This window comes from Dipteris shenzhenensis, chromosome 4, assembly GCF_047967505.1.
Source record: "Dipteris shenzhenensis isolate YYH24624 ecotype China chromosome 4, Dip_SZ_1.0, whole genome shotgun sequence".
NCBI lineage: Eukaryota > Viridiplantae > Streptophyta > Polypodiopsida > Gleicheniales > Dipteridaceae > Dipteris > Dipteris shenzhenensis.
Window position 1 is genome coordinate 35,175,189 of NC_141599.1, and position 22,668 is coordinate 35,197,856.

Here is a 22,668-nt window from a genome sequence, read left to right on the forward strand (position 1 = left end):
CCAAACTTATGCAAGATATACCATAAGGGATGGTATGCTAGTTAGAAATGGCAAGGTTGTAGTACCTGGTCAGAATGATCTCAGGCAGAGAGTCATTCGACAATGCCATGATAGCCCGTGTGCAGGACATCCAGGCGTCGAGAAGACATATGATCTCGTAAAGCGAGATTTCTTTTGGCCAAAGATGAAAAAGCATATTCATGAATATGTGACACGGTGTTTCTCGTGTCAGGTAAGTAAGGCCGAGCGGGTGAAGCCACCCGGACTTTTACAGCCCTTGGAAATACCACTAAGTAAGTGGGAGAGCATTTCCATGGACTTTATTGTAGGGTTACCTGCAACACAAGGAGGGTATAATTCTATCCTTGTGGTGGTTGATCGTCTAACCAAGATGGCTCACTTCATTCCGACTAGAGAGTCTATTAGTGCCCCGCAAGTAGCGGATTTGTTTATTAGACATATATTTCGTCTGCATGGATTGCCTAGATCCATAGTGTCAGACAGAGATGTCAGGTTTACCGGTCACTTTTGGACAGCGGTATTTGAGACACTAAGGACTGAGTTGGGAATGAGTAGTGGGGATCATCCTGAGACGGATGGTCAGACGGAGAGAGTCAACCAGACTTTAGAGGATATGCTGAGGGCATATGTGTCATTGAGGCAACATACATGGGACAAGTGGTTGCCATTGTTGGAGTTTGCCTACAATGATAGGAAACATTCATCTACTGGGTTCAGTCCGTTTGAGCTGAACTATGGTTATAGGCTAGCCAATCCAACTATAGTTGGAGTACCTCAGAAAGTGCCTAGTGCCGCGAACTTTGTAGTTCAGATGCGGGAGATGCTAGCACTTGCGAGAGCTAATATCCGTCAGGCTATGGATAGAGCCAAGGTGTATGCGGATGAAAATCGGTCTATAAGAGTATTTGAAGAAGGAGAAAAAGTTTTTCTCAGAATTCCTTCGCACTCGAAGTCGTTGACTTCAGGAGAGTGTGCTAAGTTATCACCTCGATACTGTGGGCCGTGGTTAATTCTAAAGAGAATAGGCAGTGTAGCCTATAAATTAGAATTGCCACAAGGGTGTAAGGTGCACCCGGTTTTTCATGTTTCACGTTTAAAGAAATTTTTACATACTGGTGACTCACTAATCGAAGGTGTGGTTTTGTTTCAGGAGATAGAGGATATTGCAAGGCGCAAACCAACAAGAATCCTAGACCGAGGAACAATGCAAATACGAAACCGGAAGATACCCACGGTGTTGGTTGCATGGCATGGTCAGCCTCTATCCGAAGCTACCTGGGAATCCGTATATCAGTTGCGGAGAGTGTTCCCAGACTTTATCATCGAGGACGCTGATGTCTGAAGAGGGAAGGAATGTTACGCTCTAGCCGAGGTAGCATGACCTCGGAAGAATCAGTCGACATTTCCCTTATAGGATCTATCTCTGTAAAATATATGTTTGCGCTTCATGTAAATGATCGGGAGGGATTTAATGTCAAAGTCCTAGGTGAGGGCTGATAGCACCAGACTAGATAGATCTGAGACCAAGGGCCTAGTGCAAAGATTGTGCCTAGGGGCAAGGAATTAAATGCATCCCAAGAGAGGGGTGAAATGTTGCATTAGGAAGGCCCTATATGGATGACATGTGGCATCTAGATCTATCTAGGGATTTGGGGTTTGCCAAGGCTAGTGAGAGAAGGGAAGGATGTGATTTTACATGATTTCGAATGCAGATCTCTCTCTCTCGCTTGAAAGTCTTGGTAGAATAGGCTGGGGGGAAAATTAGGGTGCTACTCCCGTGATACGTCAGAACAGGCTAGTATAGACACAAGGAGGGTGACACGAGGGGTATAGGAGGAGTTAAAGGTTCAGGTGGAGTTGCAGTCCTTTTCAGATTAACACTTCGGGGGATCATTTCAGTAGAGCAGAGAGATACACATTCCAGATTTCTTTGGATCCAGATACGACACATGGACAGCCAGGATCTGTTTGTCGCACTTTGTTACTTCCCCCCGGAGACCTCTCACTTTGCCAGAGATATTCGAGGTGATCATGAGACATCCCCATTTGCTGCCCTTTATCAGTCCATCGTTGACATTTCTAGCCGCGGAGAAGTCCTTCTAGTGGGGGACTTCAACGCGAGGACAAGGGCCCGTCAGGTACCACTTCTTGATTACAGAGATGATTCCACTCTACTGGCAGATGTTGACCTTGAGGAGGCAGGTATGCTACGGGTTTTGGCTGACAGGCGAGGTCCATTCTCATCCTATGGGCAGGCCCTATTAGACCTAGGCAGGATACATGATCTCATTATCTATAGTGGTCTTGACAGATGGCCCGCTTCAGGTGGTTTCACATGCTTTCCACATGCGGGGGGCTCCAGTGTTGTTGATTACATCATGGGATCCCCTATCTTCACATCTCGCATTACTGACTTCACTGTAGCACCTCTCCCCCCAGGGGCTGATCATACATACCTTTTCTTTCGCATCTCCACCTCCCTTCGCACAGCACCTTCCCACCCCACTCAATGCTTACTCCACCTACCACGATATACGCTTTGATCGGGATCACTCACCTTCTTACTCTGACCGTCTGTACATACTTCTCACTTATATTGACTTCATACCCCTTTTAGAGGATCGTGCTGCCCTTGTCACCCGCTCACTACACGAGGCTGCCATTCACGCTTTTCCCCACACCAGCCGCTCCACCTGCCCACCACCCCCTGGAACCGTACCCTGTAATAGTTGGTACGATGATGAGTGTAAGGCCTTACGCCGTCAACTCAGATTCGAAACCAAAAACAGTCTTCCGAGCACACCAGATACGCTACGTGAATACCGTAGACTGGTACGGAGGAAGAAACTAGACTTTGTTCGTCGAAACGAGGAGGAGCTACTGAACATTTTGTTTAGTAACAACTCTAAGAACTACTGGCGGAGATTTCTAGAAGGACGGTCCCCTCCGCCACTCACTGACACCCAGATCTGGTTTGATTATGCACGCACACTTTATGACATCCCAAATCAGCCAGTCCCTAGCCTCTCACACATGCCTCGTCCCACATCCTGCACCCTCTTCACTAGAGGAGGGGTAAAGGATGTTGTAATGAAACTTCATAATGGTCGAGCCAAGGATCATGAGGGACTATGCACTGAGTTCATTGCATATGGGATTAACCTCCTAGCCCCGATCTTAGCAAAGCTTTTTAATGAAGCGGCTTGTTTGGGATTTTCACACACTTGGACCATTAACACTATCTCACCCATCCACAAGGCAGGGGATTCCATGAGCCTGGAGAACTACAGGACCATTATGATTGGACATGTCATGTCCAAGATTTATGCATCAGTACTTGACTCCGAGGTTAGCAAACTTGCAGAGTGTCAAGGACTTAGAGCAGCAGGACAGGCCGGATTCCGGCGTGATCATGGAACCATGGACCACATTCTGACGCTCAGATGTATAATCAAGGAGGCGAGGTCACGGAAGCAGAGGGTTTATTGTTGCTTTGTGGATTTTCGCAAGGCATTTGACACGGTCCCAAGAGCCCGCCTCATACGGCGCCTACAAGACTTGGGTTATGACCAGGAGATCATTTGGGCTGTCATGGCACTTTACGAGAGAGTTTCTGGCAGAGTTCGAGCAGGATCCGGGTGGACAGATGAGATCATGAGTACCATCGAGGTCAAACAAGGGTGTCCTTTGTCGCCTACCTTGTTTGGCCTCTACATTGACGAGCTTGAGACAGTGATACAGACACAGGGGGGTGTAGGTTGCTCTCTTGCGGGCACGCTGATCCAGATTTTGCTCTATGCAGATGACGTGGCTCTCTTGTCTTCCTCAGCAGAGGGGCTTCAGGGACACCTAGACACACTACAGTCCTTTTGTGAGTCTCATGATTTGAAGGTCAACCTGGGTAAAACCAAGGTCATGATCTTCAATACATCTCGAGCCATCATGCGTCAGGAGCAGTTCACATTTGCAGGGTCATCTGTTGAGATAGTTTCATCATACACTTATCTTGGGGTTATCTTCTCCGGACCGAGCTTCACTATGAGACCCACGATGCAAGCACGCTTGAGTAGAGGGTATGCCTCATTGGCCAGGCTAGAGAGGCAGTGCTTCCGCTCACACTTTCAGGATCCACGCACCAAGGGGTTGCTTTTTGACTCCTTGGCTCGCCCAACGGGGATGTACCGCAGCCCTTGTTGGGAGCCAGACTTGTCGGATACAGAGTGGGCCCGTGTGGAGCGGCTACAGGTTCTCATGCTATCACGGATGATTCGTGGTAAGTCATCCGTTCCTCACCAGATCATTCAGGCTGAGTTTGGGTCACCCCCTTTACAGCTAGATGCTGCATTTCAGTTCATCACATATCTGTATCGAGTTAGGGAATATGGGGATTATACCTCGGGGCGTAGCAGGCTACCATGGATAGCTCTATCCTCTTCTATGGCACTTGCAGCAGGAGGAGATTGGAGGTGCTTGTATGCACGTATAAAGAGATGGTTTGAGCGACTAGGGCTCCACATGGATAGACTACCTCCCTTCCATTATAGCATGGATGCTCCGTTCTCTCCCCTCTTATCACACGAGGTCAGCCAGGTTATCCGTGAGGATCTACTACAGCTACACACTTCGGACCTGGTTGGAACCGAGTGAACTCCCAATGAAGCTTAGCTTCTACAGAGATCACTTCCTACATATCACAGCGGAGGGTTTTATTGACCCACCAAAATACACACAGATTCACCTACCCCACTCGATGAGGATCTCTCTTGGGCAGTTCCGGGTCTCTTCACACAGACTTCGCATCGAGAGCGGCAGAGCAGAGCGACTACCCAAGGAGCGGCGCATATGCACACTATGTGACATACAGGAGGTTGGGTTTGCACCCTGAAGACTTACAAAAAAATAGGCAAGGGCATAAGTTCCTTGATTCATCTAGGTCTAAGGGCGTAAGTTTTGGCAGACAAGTTCATTCTGTCAAAAGACATTCTAGGTAAAACTTTTTACAAATAAAAATAAAATTATTGGAACATTTGTCCATATAAGATATGACAAATTTCCTACGGAATTGTTGAAGAAAAGTTTTATCTTTTTTAGAAAGAGAATTACTTTGCTTTGAGCAATTAACTTTTGAAAAAAGCAAAATTATTGGAACATTTGTCCATTTAAGATATGACAAATTTCCTATGAAATTTTCAAAGAAAAGTTTTATCTTTTTTAGAAAGAGAATTACTTTGCTTTGAGCAATTAACTGAAGAGACTTCTTCAAGGTTCAAAGCAACTTTCTTCAAAATCTTCCATTCCAATAAGATATGTTGAGCTTCTAAACTTTCTCTATTTGAAAAGCAAACCTTGAGATTCCATTATCAATAGCTTTTAAAAGGCAAGACTCTTTGAAAGAGGACAATCGAAATTCCGTGCCTTTCATGAAAAGTCTCTTAAGTTACTAGAAAGTAAAATGGAAGTATCAGCTATGACTACATATTCTAAATCAGCATCAACAAAGCTTTGGAATCTTTTACTTTTACAACAACAAAATTCTCCAAGGATAGTTGATTTTGTTTGCTTTGAAAGCCTTTTACCTATTTCTCCATAGTTGAAAGCCTTTTGTCCTAAAGTTTTTACATATTTCCAAGCTACTATTGGATGCTTTCAAATTCTTCTCGCATAATGAGGAAGAGAATCCATCACTTCAAGAGACTTCGAAATTGAGTTCAAGCCTACTTTATCAAGAGAAGGAGAAGTAAATAATAATAATCAAGAGTTCCTTATTTAGATAGAGTTCTTTGGTGTGAAAAGCGGGTTTTAGTTTTGAGAAGCAATCCAACGAAAGTTTATGTTGGATATAATGGAGATTATTTACATCCAAATCCTCAAAAGAGAAATTTTCCAAGGTGTATAGAAGTTTGAAAAGAACTTTGACATTATATCTTTCAAAAACTTTTATTGAAAAAAGACCCAAAGACATTAGTCTATCTAGGTAAAGTAGTCTTCCCTTTTAGTCTCGAGAAGCAAAAACTCTTGGAGCTCAAGAAGTTCAAGGAAATGAAAAAGGAGGAAGAGGAAGTGTGGGAAGCAAATCACAATCATCATATTAGATTGCAGGAGAGCTAGGACAATCCCGCAACATAACTTTTGGTTTCCATACAAGGGTAGAGTATGACTTTGTTGGTAAAGAGAAATGTTAAAGGGCTTTGTATGAGTTCTCCACACTATAGGGGTCTTTTTCGAGGTTCTTTTCCTCTTACGATAAGTTGATTTTCCTTCCAAATTAAAACCTCTTGGGAAGAAAGTGTGAAGTTCTCATCCAAAACAATTGACGAGGTAGAGCAACCTTGTAAAAATCATTGGCATTACCCTCCATATGCTGAATAGGAAGCAATAAAAATATTCAAAACCAGATTTTGCCACTGCCGCATATAAGCATTTTGAATTCTCAACCAAGGAATTCTTCCTGTGAACTTTTCTAATTTCCTAACTTTTTTGTTTTGATTTACTGAGCTAAACCCAACTAAATCACCTACCAAAGAGACATGACCATCACTAGCATTTTCAATGTTGCTCATTGAGGTCAAGCGATCCCACATTAGGGAACTTGTTTGCACTCTCCCTGCCCATCCCGAGGCAGTTTCTCCCTTGCCATATCAGTTTTTTGTTGTTCTAAATTCCAAAATTCTACATTGAGAATAAACGAGAAAATGAAAGAGAAGAAAATTGAGCTAACAAAACATTTTAAAAAACGAAAGGTAGACACATACCTAACAAGCAAATCAATGCTTATGTCGTCATCAGTGCCCACGCAGAAGCAGCTATACTGGGTTTCTAAAGACCCACGGTGTCTCTTGGGCAAACCAAGTGCTTACTAAAATACGTCAATTAAACAAAAGGGAAAAATAACAAGAAAGGAAGAAGAAAGGAAGAAGGCGACCAAGCAAAAATAAACAAACAAATCAAGAAACAAAAGAGAGCAAAAAATAGAAATAAAATCTCTCTCTCTCTCTCTCTCTCTCTCTCTCTCTCTCGACATCAGAAAGTCTACACATGCTTTGTAGACTTTCGGAAGGCCTTCGATACCATCCTGCGATCTCATCTGATCACGAGACTACGTGAGCTACATATCTCGGACTCCATGATCTGGGGAGTCGTGAGTCTATACGAGTCTGTTCGAGGGAGAGTTCGAGCCCCAAGAGGTATATCGGATTGGGTGGACAGTACTATAGGGGTGAAGCAAGGCTGCCCCCTCTCCCCAACGCTCCTTGGACTCTACATTGATGAGATCACATCTTTCTTAGACCGTCTGAGGGGGGAGGGTTCGCCACTGGCTGATCTCATGATACAGATACTGTTATATGCAAATGACATAGTACTCATATCATCATCAGCAGAGGGCTTACAGAGACATCTGGAAGCCTTGGAGGTGTTCTGTAGAGAGAGGGACTTGACAGTCAACCTTGGGAAAACCAAGGTTTAGATCTTCAACACCTCACGGGCGGTGCTTCACCGACACAGTTTCACATACAGAGATGCCCCAGTGGAGATAGTGCAATCCTACACATATTTGGGTGCAATTTTCTCAAGACCCCTCTTCATGATGACCCACGCCGCTAGAGCACGGCTCACACGAGGATGGGGCGCATTGGCCCGTCTAGAGAGACAGTGTTTCCAGGCCCACTTCCAGGACCCTCCGACAAAGGGCTGGCTTTTTGACACCCTCGTTCGACCGACGGCCATGTATGTTGCACCCTTTTGGGGGTGTGACCTCCCAATAGCAGAATGGAGGACATTTGAGAGGCTGCAGGTTCTCATGGGCTCCAGGATGATTCAGAGTAAGCCCTCAGTCCCACATGAGATCATATAGGCAGAGTTCACGATGACACCCCTTCAAATTGATGCCATCTTCCAGACAGTGACATACATCCACAAAGTTTGGGCCCTACCTCACTGGAGACTACCGAGAGTGGCCTTACAAGGAGGTGTTGCATGCATGGTACAGGAACACATGGCAGAAAAAGTCAGCCTCCATAAAGTGGACAAATACAAAAGATACATGTGGCTGAAAATAGAGCTTGGTAAATGCCCTTTCTTTCTTGCAGGGTGCTACATACCTCACCATGAGTCACCCTTTTACATCTGACACGGAGTGGACCCTAGTGATGCATTTGAAGCACTATGTCTTGATGTGGCTGAACTCAGAGAAAAGGGTCAAGTCATAGTAATGGGAGACCTTAATGCAAGAATTGGTCACCTACAGTTTCAGCCCATCACACATTATGAAATGGATAAAGAATCAGTCATAGAAGTGGACACCATGTGGCAGAGACCATCCGAGGATGACACCATCAACACACAAGGCAGAGCACTTAGATGCATGATTAATGGGCTGCACATGCCAGTCTTGAATGACTTTGCAAACTCACTGGCTGACAAGTGAAAAGAAGGTAAAGCTGGAATATTACCAAGACAACATAAATCCCACATGTTGGTCTACATACATGTCCATAGAGACTCATGCTCAGCCTTATATTAGCAAACCTATCCCCCTTCTATATCGCAGAAACATAGCCAGGTTTCGTACCAGATCTCATACATTTGCAATTGAGAAGTGAGCTTGGATGCATCGGCCCAAACATGCTAGAGTCTGTACCCTTTGTGACATGCAGACAGTTGAGACGGAGGCACATGTGGCTCTACAGTGCCCCCAATATGCACATATCAGGGAGGACTACCAGCAGATACTGGAGGACTCCACTCAGCTAACATCAGTTCTCTCTACTGCCTCTCCGGCAGCATTGGGATCTTTTGTCACTCGTCTTTTTACCTGGCGTCGGGAACTCATAGACTCCTGACCCCTCTCCTTGAGGAGACTCTACTTTACATTGTATTGAGACGAGTCCCATGGGTCATTTTTGGCCCCCGAGGACGTTAAAAGACTCTACTTCTACTTCTACTTCTTCTCTCTCTCTCTCTCTCTCTCTCTCACATATATGAATGAAAAAAAGAATGCATGAATTATTTAAAACATTAAAAACTAAAGAAACCACTTACACTTATGTAGCGCTTCCTACAATGATGCAATATTAAATTCCTTACTTAAAAAGCACATGCCTTTTCTTCCTTGCTTGATGAGAACACAAAAGATTGAGCTTCCCTTGCTTCCGGCAATGGAAAACCTATCTACTTGCTCAGACTAGCCAAATCTAAATTACTTTCAAATTATGTCAAAATCTTTGGACCGTTCACATCCAAAACAAAATGCAATTAGTATATCCTGCATTCTACGTATAACGTGGAGGCTAGCCTACCGTGGTCTATGGGATTTATTTGGCTAGTAAATTCTAATTGAAACACCCAGTTCTCAATTGACTCGTCCTGATAGCAACAGGGAACCTCATTACCAATCAAGATCATGGGAACATTCTTATTCTTCTCAAAAATTCGCTCATCCAGTGGTATCTTCTGACCATCTAGAAGAGTGTTTAGCCGATTTAAGTTAGTTTCATAGCCCACAAACTCATCGATTACCCACAAGTCAAGATCTCTATCTCCCCTGTAAAATCGTTCAACCAACAAGGTACAAAGATTCAGAAATTTGCTCAATGCCTGAACGAAATTCGTCTTATTAGCCTTTGGACTACCTACAAAAAGCAACTGCCTTTGTCTTAGGTATCATGCCCGACACAAATTAGATTCCACGGCATGCCATCGCTCCTTCAGCTCATCCTTCAAATACACTTCATCACCCTTTTCCTTCACATAAGCTAGAAGGCGACCAAAAATCGATGAGGTTTCCTTTAGCGCCTGCAAACCTACAAAAGTACTTCACACAAAGTTATAACTTGATAGGCATTCTGAACTACCACATCATCTTCCATTACTTCCTTCCACGTACTCTTACTACGAAGCAGCTTTGCTAGATCGAGACCTCGACATTTACCTCGAGAAGAGTTAGCACGCTCTCTAACACAATCTAACGATCCCTCCCCCCACACCACAAGGGTTTTATATTCCTTCAGTAAATAGCTACAAATTGTATTCCAACCTTTATGAAAACTCACATGGCATTGGCGACCCTCAAATTCAAGGAAAGCTTTACGTAAAATAGAGCTTTCTGGATACTTATTAGTATTTTCATTCCAAATACCCACATGGTAATGCAAAGCGACCCGAGAGATGTGATCCTACCTACTGACAATTATAATTTTGCATACAAATGTCTTAACTAGGCGTGAAATTATCAATCCTATTGATAATTGGTCACGCTCTGGCTTTTTCGCATGCAATAGGGTGAATAAAATATATTACATAGGCTATTTCGTGCTAAAGGGGTTGTTTTTGACATGACGTGCTTTTCATTCTTTGTCGTATTTGGAGCGTTCCATTGATAACTACTATCTGTGTGAGAACCAATATCTGTGTTACTGTCAGAACAAAATCCAAAACAGTGGCTGAGAGGGAATAAGTAGTAGTAAAAGTGTGACGTGTTCCAACAGAAAACCCAATTCTAGCAACGTTTCCAATACCAACAGCGTGAATTCCATTTGCAGCAAATCCAATTCTGGGGACGTTTCCAATACCAACAGTCTGAATTCCGTTTCCAATACCAACTGCTGCTCTCCCTAAGGCCATGGGAGCTGCTCCTCTACATTTTCCAAAACAAGACATGGTCATTTTGCTTGGATTTTGAATCAGGGCCGCAAAACCAATATAAGCTATTCATGTGCTGCAAGTGTGGGTCAAACAAACAGTTGAAGGAACAAAAGATAATTGGGTGATAAATAGCAATAGGATGGAAGCGGCTTCCTCAAATTGCGAATTGATTTTATTTGTTATTTCAATCTCTACTGTTTCGAGTTCGGAATGAATATTAGTATATAACGAGGAAATATTAGTAGCTGTGCGTCTAGTGGGTTTTGTTTCCCCCAGTCAAAATATTTTAAGTGACATTTTCGAAGCGACTTTTAGGGCACATGTGGTGTTACTACTTTTGAACTCCATCATCATGAATCAAAGAGACTTAGGGAGAGTATAGAAGATGACAAAGCTAGGCTGAATATATGGGCAAGGAGGAGTAAATAGGGAATGGGCAGTCCTCCAGAAGTGAAATAAAGATGGCAGATGTAGCATGCAACTAGTAGGAAAAACTGACTTGATGGGACGGCAACCCTTGCAAGAGTGAAGCAATTTTATGGGCAGCGTACCAGGTTTACAAAACTCACCCTCAACAGCTCGAAATAGCCTATGAATTCCAGAAAAGCATCATGTGCTCATGTGCTAAAAAAGGCACTAGGAGATCCAAACATAGAGGCGATTTGACTTTTATACACATCCCTTAGCATAGGAAGCCCAAAAAAGCGTGGATTGTTTTTTGCAACGATTCCCCAAGAAGCATACCACCTACAGAGGAACAACCTCGCATCCAATTTTCGGTCTCGGAAATGAAGACCTAGTTTTGACATCCAATTGCCGATCATGGTGGCACATGTTTATCCAAAAGGATATAGCCACCTATGAATGTACAAAGGGATGTCAGATCATGTAACAAAGGGAACCAAGTGTAAAGCCTGTCGGAAGACTTCAAACTTGGGACGAGGAAATGCCTTTGTAAACATATCTGCAATGTTGTCCTCTGTGGGAAGATAGGACAACTCTGTCTCCTGCTAACAACCGCTCCCGAACATAATGATAGTGAACTTCAATATGCTTGGTACGCGCATGAAACACTGGGTTACGCGCAATGGCCAAATCACTCTGGCTGTCAGTGTAGACAATAGTGGAGGATGTCTGGCGAATACCAAGATCTATAAGTAACTGTCGAAGCCAAACACTCTCTACTGTAGCAGTGAAAGCTGCCCTGTACTCGGCCTCACACCTAGATGTGGCAACTGTTGGTTGCTTCTTGCTGAGCCAAGAGATACATGAATTGCCAAGCAAAAAACAATTGCCGGTGTGTGACACTCTCGTGTCGGAACATCCTGCCCAGTCACTATCCATGTAAGCATGCATATGATAAGTGAACCCTGATCACCATAGAAGAGGGCTAAATCCTAAGTGCCTCTGAGATATCTGAAGACTCTCTTCACTGCCTGCCAATGCTGTGAACTAGGCATGTGCATGAATCTGCTGAGCTGAGATACTGCATACTGTAAGTCAGGTCTGGTGTGACATAAATAAATAAGGCATCCAACAGCCTGCTGATAAGAGTGATATCACATGGTGGGCTCCCATCATGAGCTAAGAATTTAGAGCCAGGGTCCACTGGAGTAGAGATTGGCTTGCAATCATTGAACTGAAAACGATCAAGGAGCTGTCCAATATACTTAGACTGTGACATCATGATACCCCCCTCAACATGAGCAAACTGAATGCCCAAATAATAGTGGAGCTGTCCCATGTCTGACATTTCAAAAACCTGCTGCAAATCAGCCTTGAAAGCTGCAATATGCTGATTATCTGGGCCCGTGATGAGCATATCATCCACATATAAAATCAGCACTAAAAAATCAGATCCACTCCCATGGACATAAAGAGTGGGTTCTGTGGGGCTATTCTGGAAACCAAGAGATAGTAAGTGTGCATGAATTTTGGCATACCATGCCCTAGGTGCCTGCTTCAAACCATAAAGGGCTTTTCTAGGCCGGCATACCTTGTTTTCAGAATTAACAACCTCAAAGCCAAGAGGTTGTGTGACATAGACTTCTTCATGCAGATCCCCATGAAGAAAAGCAGTTTTGATGTCAAGCTGGTGCACTTGCCAATGATGATGGGCTGCAATGGCAATGACACATCTAATGGTAGTAATCCTTGATGTGGTCTCCTCAAAGTCAATGCCTTGTTGTTGGGCATACCCTTTTGCAACAAGACGGGCTTTGTGGCGATCTATACTACCATCAGATTTCTTTTTAATTTGTAGACCCAACGGGTACCAATGGCATGCTTGCCGGGAGGGAGATCTACTAATTCCCATGTGTCACTTTTGGCAATGGATTGTAACTCAGCTCTCATTGCATCCATCCACTCTTTGCTGTCAAAAGCATCTTTATGGCACAAAGGCTCTTCATTGCAAGCTGTAGCAAGGAGTGCAAACTCCAGAAAGCGACCATGCATCTATCTATTCCCTAATCTTGTCTGGGCAGCAAAAGGCTGATCTTGTTTGCTGTCCCTCAATGTACCAAGAAGCCATATGGGAACTTGCCTTTGCTGTCTATTGACAGCTCTTTCTTCAATCACTGCATCATGAATAGTGGGATCTTTTTATGCTGGAAGAGAAATCTGCAAATCAGCATGGAGTACTGGCTGATCATTGCTTGTTGAAGGGCCTGTAGGAGGCTCATGTTGCTGATCAAAGTCCTCTTCTGAGGCTGGCAGAGGTAACCAAGATTCAAAAGCATCAAACATGTCAACTTTTGGTTTAGCTTTGCAGTCCACAAGAGGAAAAGCTGAATGTTCAGCAAAGATTACATCTCTACTAACAATAATCTTCCTAGTATTTGGTTGGTATAACCGATACCCTATGCTCTCTTGGATGTAACCAATAAATATGCATTTGATGGCTTTGTCATCAAGCTTATGTCTCAGCTGAGATGGTACATGAACATATGCAAGAGACCCAAAAACTCTCATGTGTGAAAGTGAAGGCTTCCTGCCTTTCCATGCTTCATAAGGTGTAACAGTCTTCAATGCCCGTGTAGGTGATCTATTCAGCACATAGTTGGCACACATCACTGCATCAAGCCAAAATTTATTGGGCAAAGACTTGGCCTTAAGCATGCATCTAGCCATCTCCATTGTGGACCTGTTTTTCCTTTCAAAAACAGGATTCTGCTGAGGAGTGTAAGGAGTAGTACATGAGTGAGTAATGCCCCGTGAAGACAGAAATGCATCAAACTCCTTTGAGATATACTCTCCCCCCCTATCTGTGTTGAGAGTGACAAGCTTGCATCCTAATTCATTCTCAAAACCATATTCAGCCACCTCTAAAAGCATCAGAAAACTTCAGATTTGGCTTTTAAAGGATATACCCAGCAATATCTTGTGAAATCATCAATGAGAGTCATAAAATATTTGTACCCCCCAATGGCATTTGTCCTCATTGGGCCACAGACATCACTGTGTACTAGCTGCAATTTCCTTTGTGAGAGTTTTGGACAATTCTTTTGAAAAGAAAACCAATGCATCTTACCCAAAAGACGACCCTCACACACATGTTTGGAAACTGTGTGAGTTTGAGGTACATCATTTGCCATCTACTGTGAATGTAGCTTTGCAAGAGCTCTATAATTAAGATGACCCACTCTCTCATGCCAAAGATGAGTTTCAGCAAGCTGTGAATCTGAAATAGCAAATGCTTCAAGAGAAAGTGCAGCCGAGTGATGATCAAGGTGATAAAGCCCCTTTTGCAAAGTGCCAGTGAGAACTATGGCATTGTCATCACGAAGATCATAAACTAGGCATCTGTAGCCGTCAAAAATCACTCTGAAATCTGAAGTGGCAATTGCTGAAATTGAAATCAAGTTGACTTCAATTCCAGGCACAAAAAGAACATTTGTCAGAGTGACAGGATGGCTTGAAATGGATGTGAGCTGCACATCTCCAATTCCTTTTACAGCATATGAAGCATTATTAGCACATGTGACAGTCCCCCCTTAAGGTGCATCTGCTAAAGAATGAAACAACTGTCTGCAAGATGTGACGTGCTTGGAGGCACCACTATCAATATACCAAGACTGAGCGTCATTAGCAGTAAAGAGTGCATCAGCTTTGGAGGGATCAAATGAGCAATGAACAGCCCATGCCCAATCATCCTGAAGAGCATGTGCATGTGAAGCCTCTGTTGGCTCATGGGATTCAATAGCATGTAAGGCATTAACTGTCAATCCTACTTTCTTTTTCTCCGAAGCAATGCGCTTCCTGCATTCTGAAATGTCATGTCCAGGCTTGCGACAATAGTTGCATTTTTTCTTCTTTGACTTATCTGCTGTATTTTTAGATGCATGGGAGGAATTACAGCTGCTATGCGCAGATTTAGGCTTGCCCATAGGCTTGGAAGCCTTGCCTCTTCCTGTCTGCTGTGAAGCAAGTGCATGATCAGGAATAATGGCTTGTCTATTAGCTCGACTTTGCTCTTCTGCAAAAGCAAAGTAACTAGCTGATCAAAGAATAGTGGTCTGGATTACCCATGGCCACTAATCGAAGGGTTGTAGCAAACCCTTGATATGTATCTGGCAATCCATTCAATGTGGTACTCACAAGCTGAGAATTTGGCACCACCTCATCAATGTTGGCAAGTTGTTCCATGAGGACCTTGACCTTTGTCAGGTATGCATCCATAGAATCACCTTCATTCATACTAACTTCCTGTAATTGCCTTCTCAAATATGCAACACGTGCCTCATTGCGAATCTAATAAAGAGAAGCCAATTTGTCCCAAGCATCCTTTGCTGTCGTGCAAGACCGGATGTGCGGAATAATGATTCTCTTGCATGATAAAGCAATACATGAATGTGCATTTGCATCTCTTGCATCCCATCTTGACTGTTCCTGAGTTGGAAGAGCAGCAGCAAGAGTGCTAGAAGATGAGGCATCAGGAGGAGTACCCCCTGCAGAGGGACCAGCAGTAGAGGCAACCATTGTAGCATTGGCTGGCCTCAGATCAACCCTAGAAACAATATTCCACAAATGCTTTGCAACAAGAATATGTTTCATGAGATAAGACCACATCGGATAGTTGGTGCCATCCAACTTATCATCTTCACGAAGAATGCCAAATAGATCTTGATTGTTCCCAGCCATAGCAAATGTGATACCCTGAAAGAGACCTGAAAACCCAAAAGCCTCAAGGCTATCACTGCAAAGAGCTGGCTGTTCAAAAATGACAGCAAATATCTGCAAATTTCCAACCCAAATCAAAGGGCAAATGTAGATCTGACCCAAATGTGACTGAGGCAAGCAATGTTCACTGCAAAAACAGCAAATCTGGCAAAAGCCCCAAATTTAATGAGGGCAAATAGGCCAAAAAGAGGGCAAATGCAAAAAAGCCCCAAAGTTTGCTTAGATTTTTGCAAAAGTGACCCAATGTATGATAATCTGACTAAATGTCATTCAAAAAAGACTTAATGTCTGAAAATCTAACTCAATGTCCTGCAAAAGTGACTCAATGTTCTCCAATCTGTCCCAATGTATTGCAATCAAAAGAGAAATTGCAGACCAAATCCCAAAAAAAATAGCCTCAAGGCTTGCAACTGCAAAATTAGGACTTGCTGTCCACAAATTGACTGCAAAAGTGCACCTGTCCCAAAGTTTGAACCTCAAAATGTAGGCTTTCCAAGCTGTTGAAATGGCTTGAGAAGATTTCAAACAGTAGAAGGAAGATAAGGAGAGCAAAAGCCCTCAAAAGCCCCAAATTTTGAGAATACTCTGCAAATAATTTCACACGTGCCAAACCTATACTGAAATCCCGAGAATAGTACGATCTGTACGGACAGAGCAGGTATGTGACTGTACGGTATAGTGTACAGAGCAGAATGTATGGCTATATGGTAGTTGTACGGAGCAGGTGACTGAATCCAATGTACGGATGTACGGATGCAATTACAAAGGCAAGTACGTTGTACTGAACAGGTACATTGCTAGTACGTTGTACGAAAACTGTACGGAGCAGGTACGTTCCCACATGCAGGTATGGCGTGTCAAGTACGAAAATGTACAGAGTCACAATCCGTATCTGCTGTACGGCGATGCAAATACGGATCTGTATGTCTGCTCACATACGAGCTGTACGGCGCAAGTACTGAATGCAGTACGGAACAGGTACCAGACCTTCCGTATGCCTGTACGGAGAGATGTACGGCACATGCTGAGTACGGTCGTCCGTGTGTGTAGGCTGAGTACGGTTGTCCGTACCGTACGACTGTACGGAAGGGAATGCAGGGAGTCCAGGGGCAGGAAGACGAGTCAAGCCTTGCACTAGAACCACCAGGAGATGGCCTACAGTACCGGACTAAACCAAATGAGGACTCACTCATAGAACTGAAACATATTGGGAAACTGGCGAGGCTCCCCCCTTCAGGTGATCTTCAAGCTTCTCGATGACTACTAAGCTTGTCCTTGTAGGAGTTGAAGTTATGGTTGAACCACTTGACGCGGCTTCTTCTGCACAAAGCTTCTAGTAACGCGGGCAGTCTTCCTTCTTATGGCCCGACACATGACAATGGAAGCATCGATTCTCTTTGGCATAGAGTGCTTGTGTCGCTGCATCCACGTACCCACCATATCCGTTGCTGTCCTTCGCCATCCAGGTCTTCTTCTGCTGCTGTCCATTCCCACCATCACCTGATATGGAATCCTAGGGCTTCTTACTATTGGCTTGCTTAGGTCCTTGACCCTTGTGTATGAGCTCAAAGTTTTGAGCACGCTCATATGCACACTCGTAATCCCATGGCCTGAAACTTCTGTTGACTTCTTGTAAGTATACTTGTGGTGTAATGATCCCGGAAGATGCTCAATTTGATTCTCCTCTATGCATACGGACGGAGGAAGATTCATCGTGAGGGAGACATCTTGGGTTTGCTATAGTACTCTGTCCTATTGAGTCCTGACTTGAGCCCTCTAAATTACTGAAATCAAAGGTCGAGGCGGAACACCTCTAAGCCAAGAAATGAACTTTTACACAAGCCTGGGATCTTGACATCCAAGCCTTGGTTCTGATTATCTGGTCGGACTTCAAACTGGTGCCACCATCCTATCCCCAAGATGATCCGCTGCCTACGTAGATGCAACCCTGAGTGGCCGACTCTCTACCCACCCTGAGATCTTCAGAGTGGCTGAAGCTACCTGCATGTTGCTCTCTATCTGCTGCCCCGGAAATGCACCACTCAAGGCAATGCGTTGGTGGAAATGTATAGGTCACCTCCCCGTTTGTAAGCCCCCATATGAGGAGAGCATTTGGGAGGTTTCCGAGAGATGGCCACATGAGCAGCAGCATGGCTACCATGGGGGCAGGGATCAGACAAAAAAAAGAAACATACCGGGAGACAAGATGGCATATGGAGCTGATGGACAGAGCAAATGGCAAGCCCTTGTGGCATGGATCAGGCAGATCTGGAGCAGCACAGCATGGCGAGGAAACCCGGGGTAGAGGCACCTATGTAGCGGAAGACTGGGGGCAGGTGTATGGCCTGCAACAGGGCTTGCAGATGGCGCAGATAATTGCGGGACTTGCAGCAGCAGGGTCGGCTACATGGAGGGGCTGGTTGGGCTGGTTGGAGCCAGCCAACCAGGCCAGATATGAAGCAGATCTAAGGGCTGGGTCAGTGTGGGCCAAGGGCCATGGTTTTGAGAGCCCCCTTGGGGCATTTTTTGGCAGACACAAAGTCGGCCATCAGGTCGGCTGAGGCAGATCCTTCTTGGGTCGGTTTTGGGGCACGGGGTCGGCCATTATCCCCCTGCCTGGTCGGTTATTTTGAGCAGGGCTAGAGACCTTCATAAAGGTGCCATATGAGACTCCATATCACATCACCTAGAGCAGGCTTCCAAGGAGCAGCAAGGAGCAAAAGACCAAGCATCTTCTCGGCCTCATCCAGGAGGAGAGAAGAGGGCTGGAGAGCTGCAGACTAAGCTTGAAGGGGGTGCCCACACCTAGGCTGAGGTTCCGGACAGCAAGGTGGAGGGATCCTTTGGACAGAGAGTCTACATATGCTCAGTGGAGCACACGGGCTCAAAGATCTAGAGGTGCTAGGCATTTAGTAGGAGAACCTTTTGGTATTGTATCTTGTCCAATTTGTGGATGGATGGAAATATGAAGTGTTGCTTCTATATTTGTCTCTGAGCACAATCTATTTGCTAGTCTGCACATACTTTTTTTTTTAGTAAAATCCAGTGCAGTGTATTTATATTCTCATAAATTTACAAGATGGGAAGTCTCCAAAATGGAGAGTATCCCAAAGATCAGAAACATAGAAAGAAAAGCTCTATGCAAGAAGCATGTATATCACCCTCATGGCAAGCATCATATAAGGATTGCCGCAATGAGGCTCGGAAAGATTCATATGACTTGTGAATCTGCCGACCCAAGTATGCCAAATTATGCTCACTCCAGATTGTCCAAAGAGCCCAATATCTCACCCATGAGAGAAATAGTGAGTATTGAGACAAAGACCTCATAAATCTACCAAATAACCAAAAGTGTTTCCCAAATCTGTGACTCGGGAAACGGAGCCGAAGATGATCTGAAATTCTCCCAAGGAGGTTCCTAGAACCCGGGCAGTGCCAAAGCAAATGAGGGACAGTCTCTGAAGGAGCCTGGCATCGTAAACATGTGGATGGTGCAATGTGACGTTTGGCAAGTGTGATTCCCACTGACAATGTGCCAGTCATGCATCTCCAAAGAAAAAGTCTTTGTTTCAAAGGCATTTTACACATACACATGAATGTTGTGAAGTACACACACTTAATGAAGCATTGATTCCATAGTAAAACACTTCCGCATGTAAATCCTGGGCTAACTATCAGTCTTCCGCTGCAGGATACCCTCTATGTGAGAGTTCACTTTTCGAACATAGGTTCCGTTGGCACAAGAGTCAACTAAGCCCCCTTAGCTGCTTTGGTGGAAATGGTGTCCTTTGAACTGCCTGAATCTGCCCGCTCCTCGATGACTACTGAGGTTATCCCGGTAGGAGTTGAAGCTGTGGTTGAACCACTTGACGCGGCTTCTTCTGCGCAAAGCTTCTAGTAATGCCGGTAGTCTTCCTCCTTATGGCCCAGTACATGACAATGGAAGCATCGGTTCTCTTTGGCATAGAGTGCTCGTGTCGCTGCATCCAAGTACCCACCATATCCGCAGTTGTCCTTTGCCATCCAGTTCTGCTTCTGCTGTCCATTCCCACCATCACCTGACGTGGAATCCTAGGGCTTCTTACTATTGACCTGCGACCTTTGTGCATGAGCTCAAATTTGTTAGCAAGCTTGTACACACTCTCGTAATTTTGTGGCCTGAAACTTTTGACATACCACTGAATGTATGTACGCAACCCATGGAGGAACTTGCTCATCTTCAATTTTCCTCCAACTGCAACTGTATAAACACTTAGGTGAACTTCTTGGCGTAATGATTCACCATTTTAGTATCCCCTGACACATCTCATAGAACTGACTCTGAAGTATATTCAAGTACTGAGGTGGCAAGAACCGTGATCGGAGATCTCTCACAAATTCTGGCCATCTGTAAAGAGGTGCCTCCTCGTCTGCATCATAGTGGTCTTTCTGGCACTTGAGCCACCGAGTGACCGCCTCGCCTATATGATGCATGGATGCTAGGATGCACCACTCGTCATCGTTTGTAGGCACGGTCCCAAAGTTCTTGGGCTTCCTGGTCTTGGAGTTCCTTGGCTTCTCGAGCCTCCTAATCGCGTTCCTCTTTCGCCTCCCGAGCTGCTATATCACGCCCTCTAGCGGCCTGCTCACAATTGTCCCGCATTTCTTGAAGCTGAACCATGCGGTTGAAGAGAGTCTCGGACTGATGTTGCTGCATCTGTATCATGGCCATCATGGCAGACATTGAAGTATCTGCAGGGTTCTGTGGTGGTAGGGGTTGGAAAATGGATCCCACCTCCACACTCGTCTTGGACTGCTCATTAGTACTCATGGTGTCCTTACCGGATCTTGTCTGGACCATAAAAGAGTGGGGCTGTCCCTAAACTGACCCTCCCTATCTCAGGAAAGAAAAATTGAAGCTCTGATACCGGGCCCAGAGGATTGAATACTACAACTATAAAGAAACAACTACTGTATGGAGGGAGACCCCTCACCACAATAGAGACAACTAAAGAGTGTTGTACCGGACTGGACTAACTAAAGGAGGGCTGCCCTGATCTTCATCCTTGGAGTAGCCGTTGCTGAGGGCTAGCGCAATAGAAGACTTGATGATGAACGAGGCCAATGGGCTAGCCTTAAATAGCCTTTTAGGGCAGATCGACCGGCCTGTTCGGGTCAACGCCGACTGTTGACCATGTTGGTCAAAGTCAACGTTGACCAAACAAGTCGCAGCTTTTGACATTTTGACCAAAAAGTCAAACCTGTATTTTTTGACCTGCATTGTCTTCTGAGGCTTCCTGGCAGTATTTGATGGCACTGCAGCCTGTAGGAAGCATGCCACGGGCTGTGTATGCCCGTGACATTTGTGACACAACTAAATATTTTTCGTCCCCATAAATATTTATGTGGCTCAAGCAGTTGCGGGGGGAAAAAAAAAACAAGGCCCGATCCATCTTCAACGACGAGAGATGCTCTCCACATGGACTTGCTTAACTTTGCTCAAATAGGCACTTCAAATAGATACTTCTTCCTCTATTTCACTCAGCAAAAGCCAGCTCCTTTCCTAAGACCACCTAATGGAAACAGGACGAGAACATGCAAAGGAAAACAAACTTAATTTGCCAACCTCTGTAAGTGACGGACATGCACGCAATTCCCAGCATGGACTTTCGAACTCACCAGCTGCAGGTCCGATATTCTCCCCGGCCTTTCAGCCCTGCAATTGTCTTGCTTGCATGAGCAGCTGAGGAAGAATTCTTCATAGGTGGATGGGGCAATGCTTCAAAATGCACATAATATGGTGGTGGGGTTGAATGGGAAGATTAGTCAAAATTGGCAATTCAATTTACATACCGCCAAATCCGACGAGTGACAGTCTTTTGAATGCCTTCCTGCACCTTTAGAGGAATGTGAGCAACGTGTGAGTTTCTGAGGGAGAACTTGAAAAACTGGGAAATCACTTGTCTCAACTAACTCTCATCTTTTGGACAAAACCCAATTGATGTCTGATAAAATGAGGATTTGGATTTGCAAAATGCTTATATGTATCATGGGCATTGCCGCAAGCAATTTTACAAGGGCGATTACCTGCTGTTGCAGACTGTCCATTCCAACTGCATCAATGCGTGATACTGCACTCAGGGAAGCACCAGCCATGTAGCTAGCCAGTTTGGGAGGCAATTTCTTACACACAAGGTTTGTGTACATTCACGGGCAGGGAGTGCATGCGAGGGTGAAAGAAATATTGTTGGAAGCGAGCATGTGCATTGAATTCATTTATAAGTTAATCTTTCGCGCATATGGGAGCCCTCGATTTCAGCCAAAAGGTTATTGGTGGATGCTGAGTTCACACCAATCACTCACTCATGGAGAAGGAAATAGAATTGGAGGATGGTTGCCACAGAGTGTATTGATGCGGTGGTCTGGTCGGGGACATCAAAAGCCATAAATAGACCCAAGAAGATTAAGATTCCACCGAATGTATGTATCAAAGCACAGGAGAGCTTGCTTGGTATTAGAGAATAGAAAATGGTGATCATTTTCTCCTTCTTGATGTCCCAAACTTTCATTTTTATATGTACTCTCATGTGATATCGTTGTTAACCTATCGATGCATATTTGCATATTATTAATATGACAATTTTCAAAAGCTGTCTTTCACCAACAACTACTTTGTTTCTAGTGGTTCACTTTCCATGGTGTTTGTTAACACCACCAATTGGTGTTTATTAATAGCTCAAGTAAAATATACACGTTGTCCCCAAACGGTGTTTCTTAACACCACCAATACATGATTTTCAAACTCTACCACGAATGCTTTGTTCCAGTTGTTATACCCAATGAAAC

The 22,668-nt window shown here is 44.5% G+C and overlaps 1 protein-coding gene across 3 annotated transcripts in view; it reads right to left on the reverse strand.

Moving 5' to 3' along the window:
* Positions 1-22,148, reverse strand: part of LOC147902764 (uncharacterized) — a 129,121-nt gene extending 106,973 nt beyond the window's left edge. The window contains exons 1-3 of one of the 3 annotated variants that reach the window (XM_087373545.1): positions 21,910-22,148; positions 21,676-21,713; positions 21,502-21,538 (exon numbers count right to left, since the gene is read on the reverse strand). In XM_087373545.1, coding sequence (XP_087229671.1) covers positions 21,502-21,538; positions 21,676-21,713; positions 21,910-22,029 — 195 coding nt within the window. In that variant the 5' untranslated portion in view covers positions 22,030-22,148. Of the gene's footprint in view, positions 1-21,501; positions 21,539-21,675; positions 21,720-21,909 lie in introns of all 3 variants that reach the window. The other 2 variants (XM_087373544.1, XM_087373546.1) reach the window with 2 other exon arrangements.
* Positions 22,149-22,668: the final 520 nt, after the last annotated feature.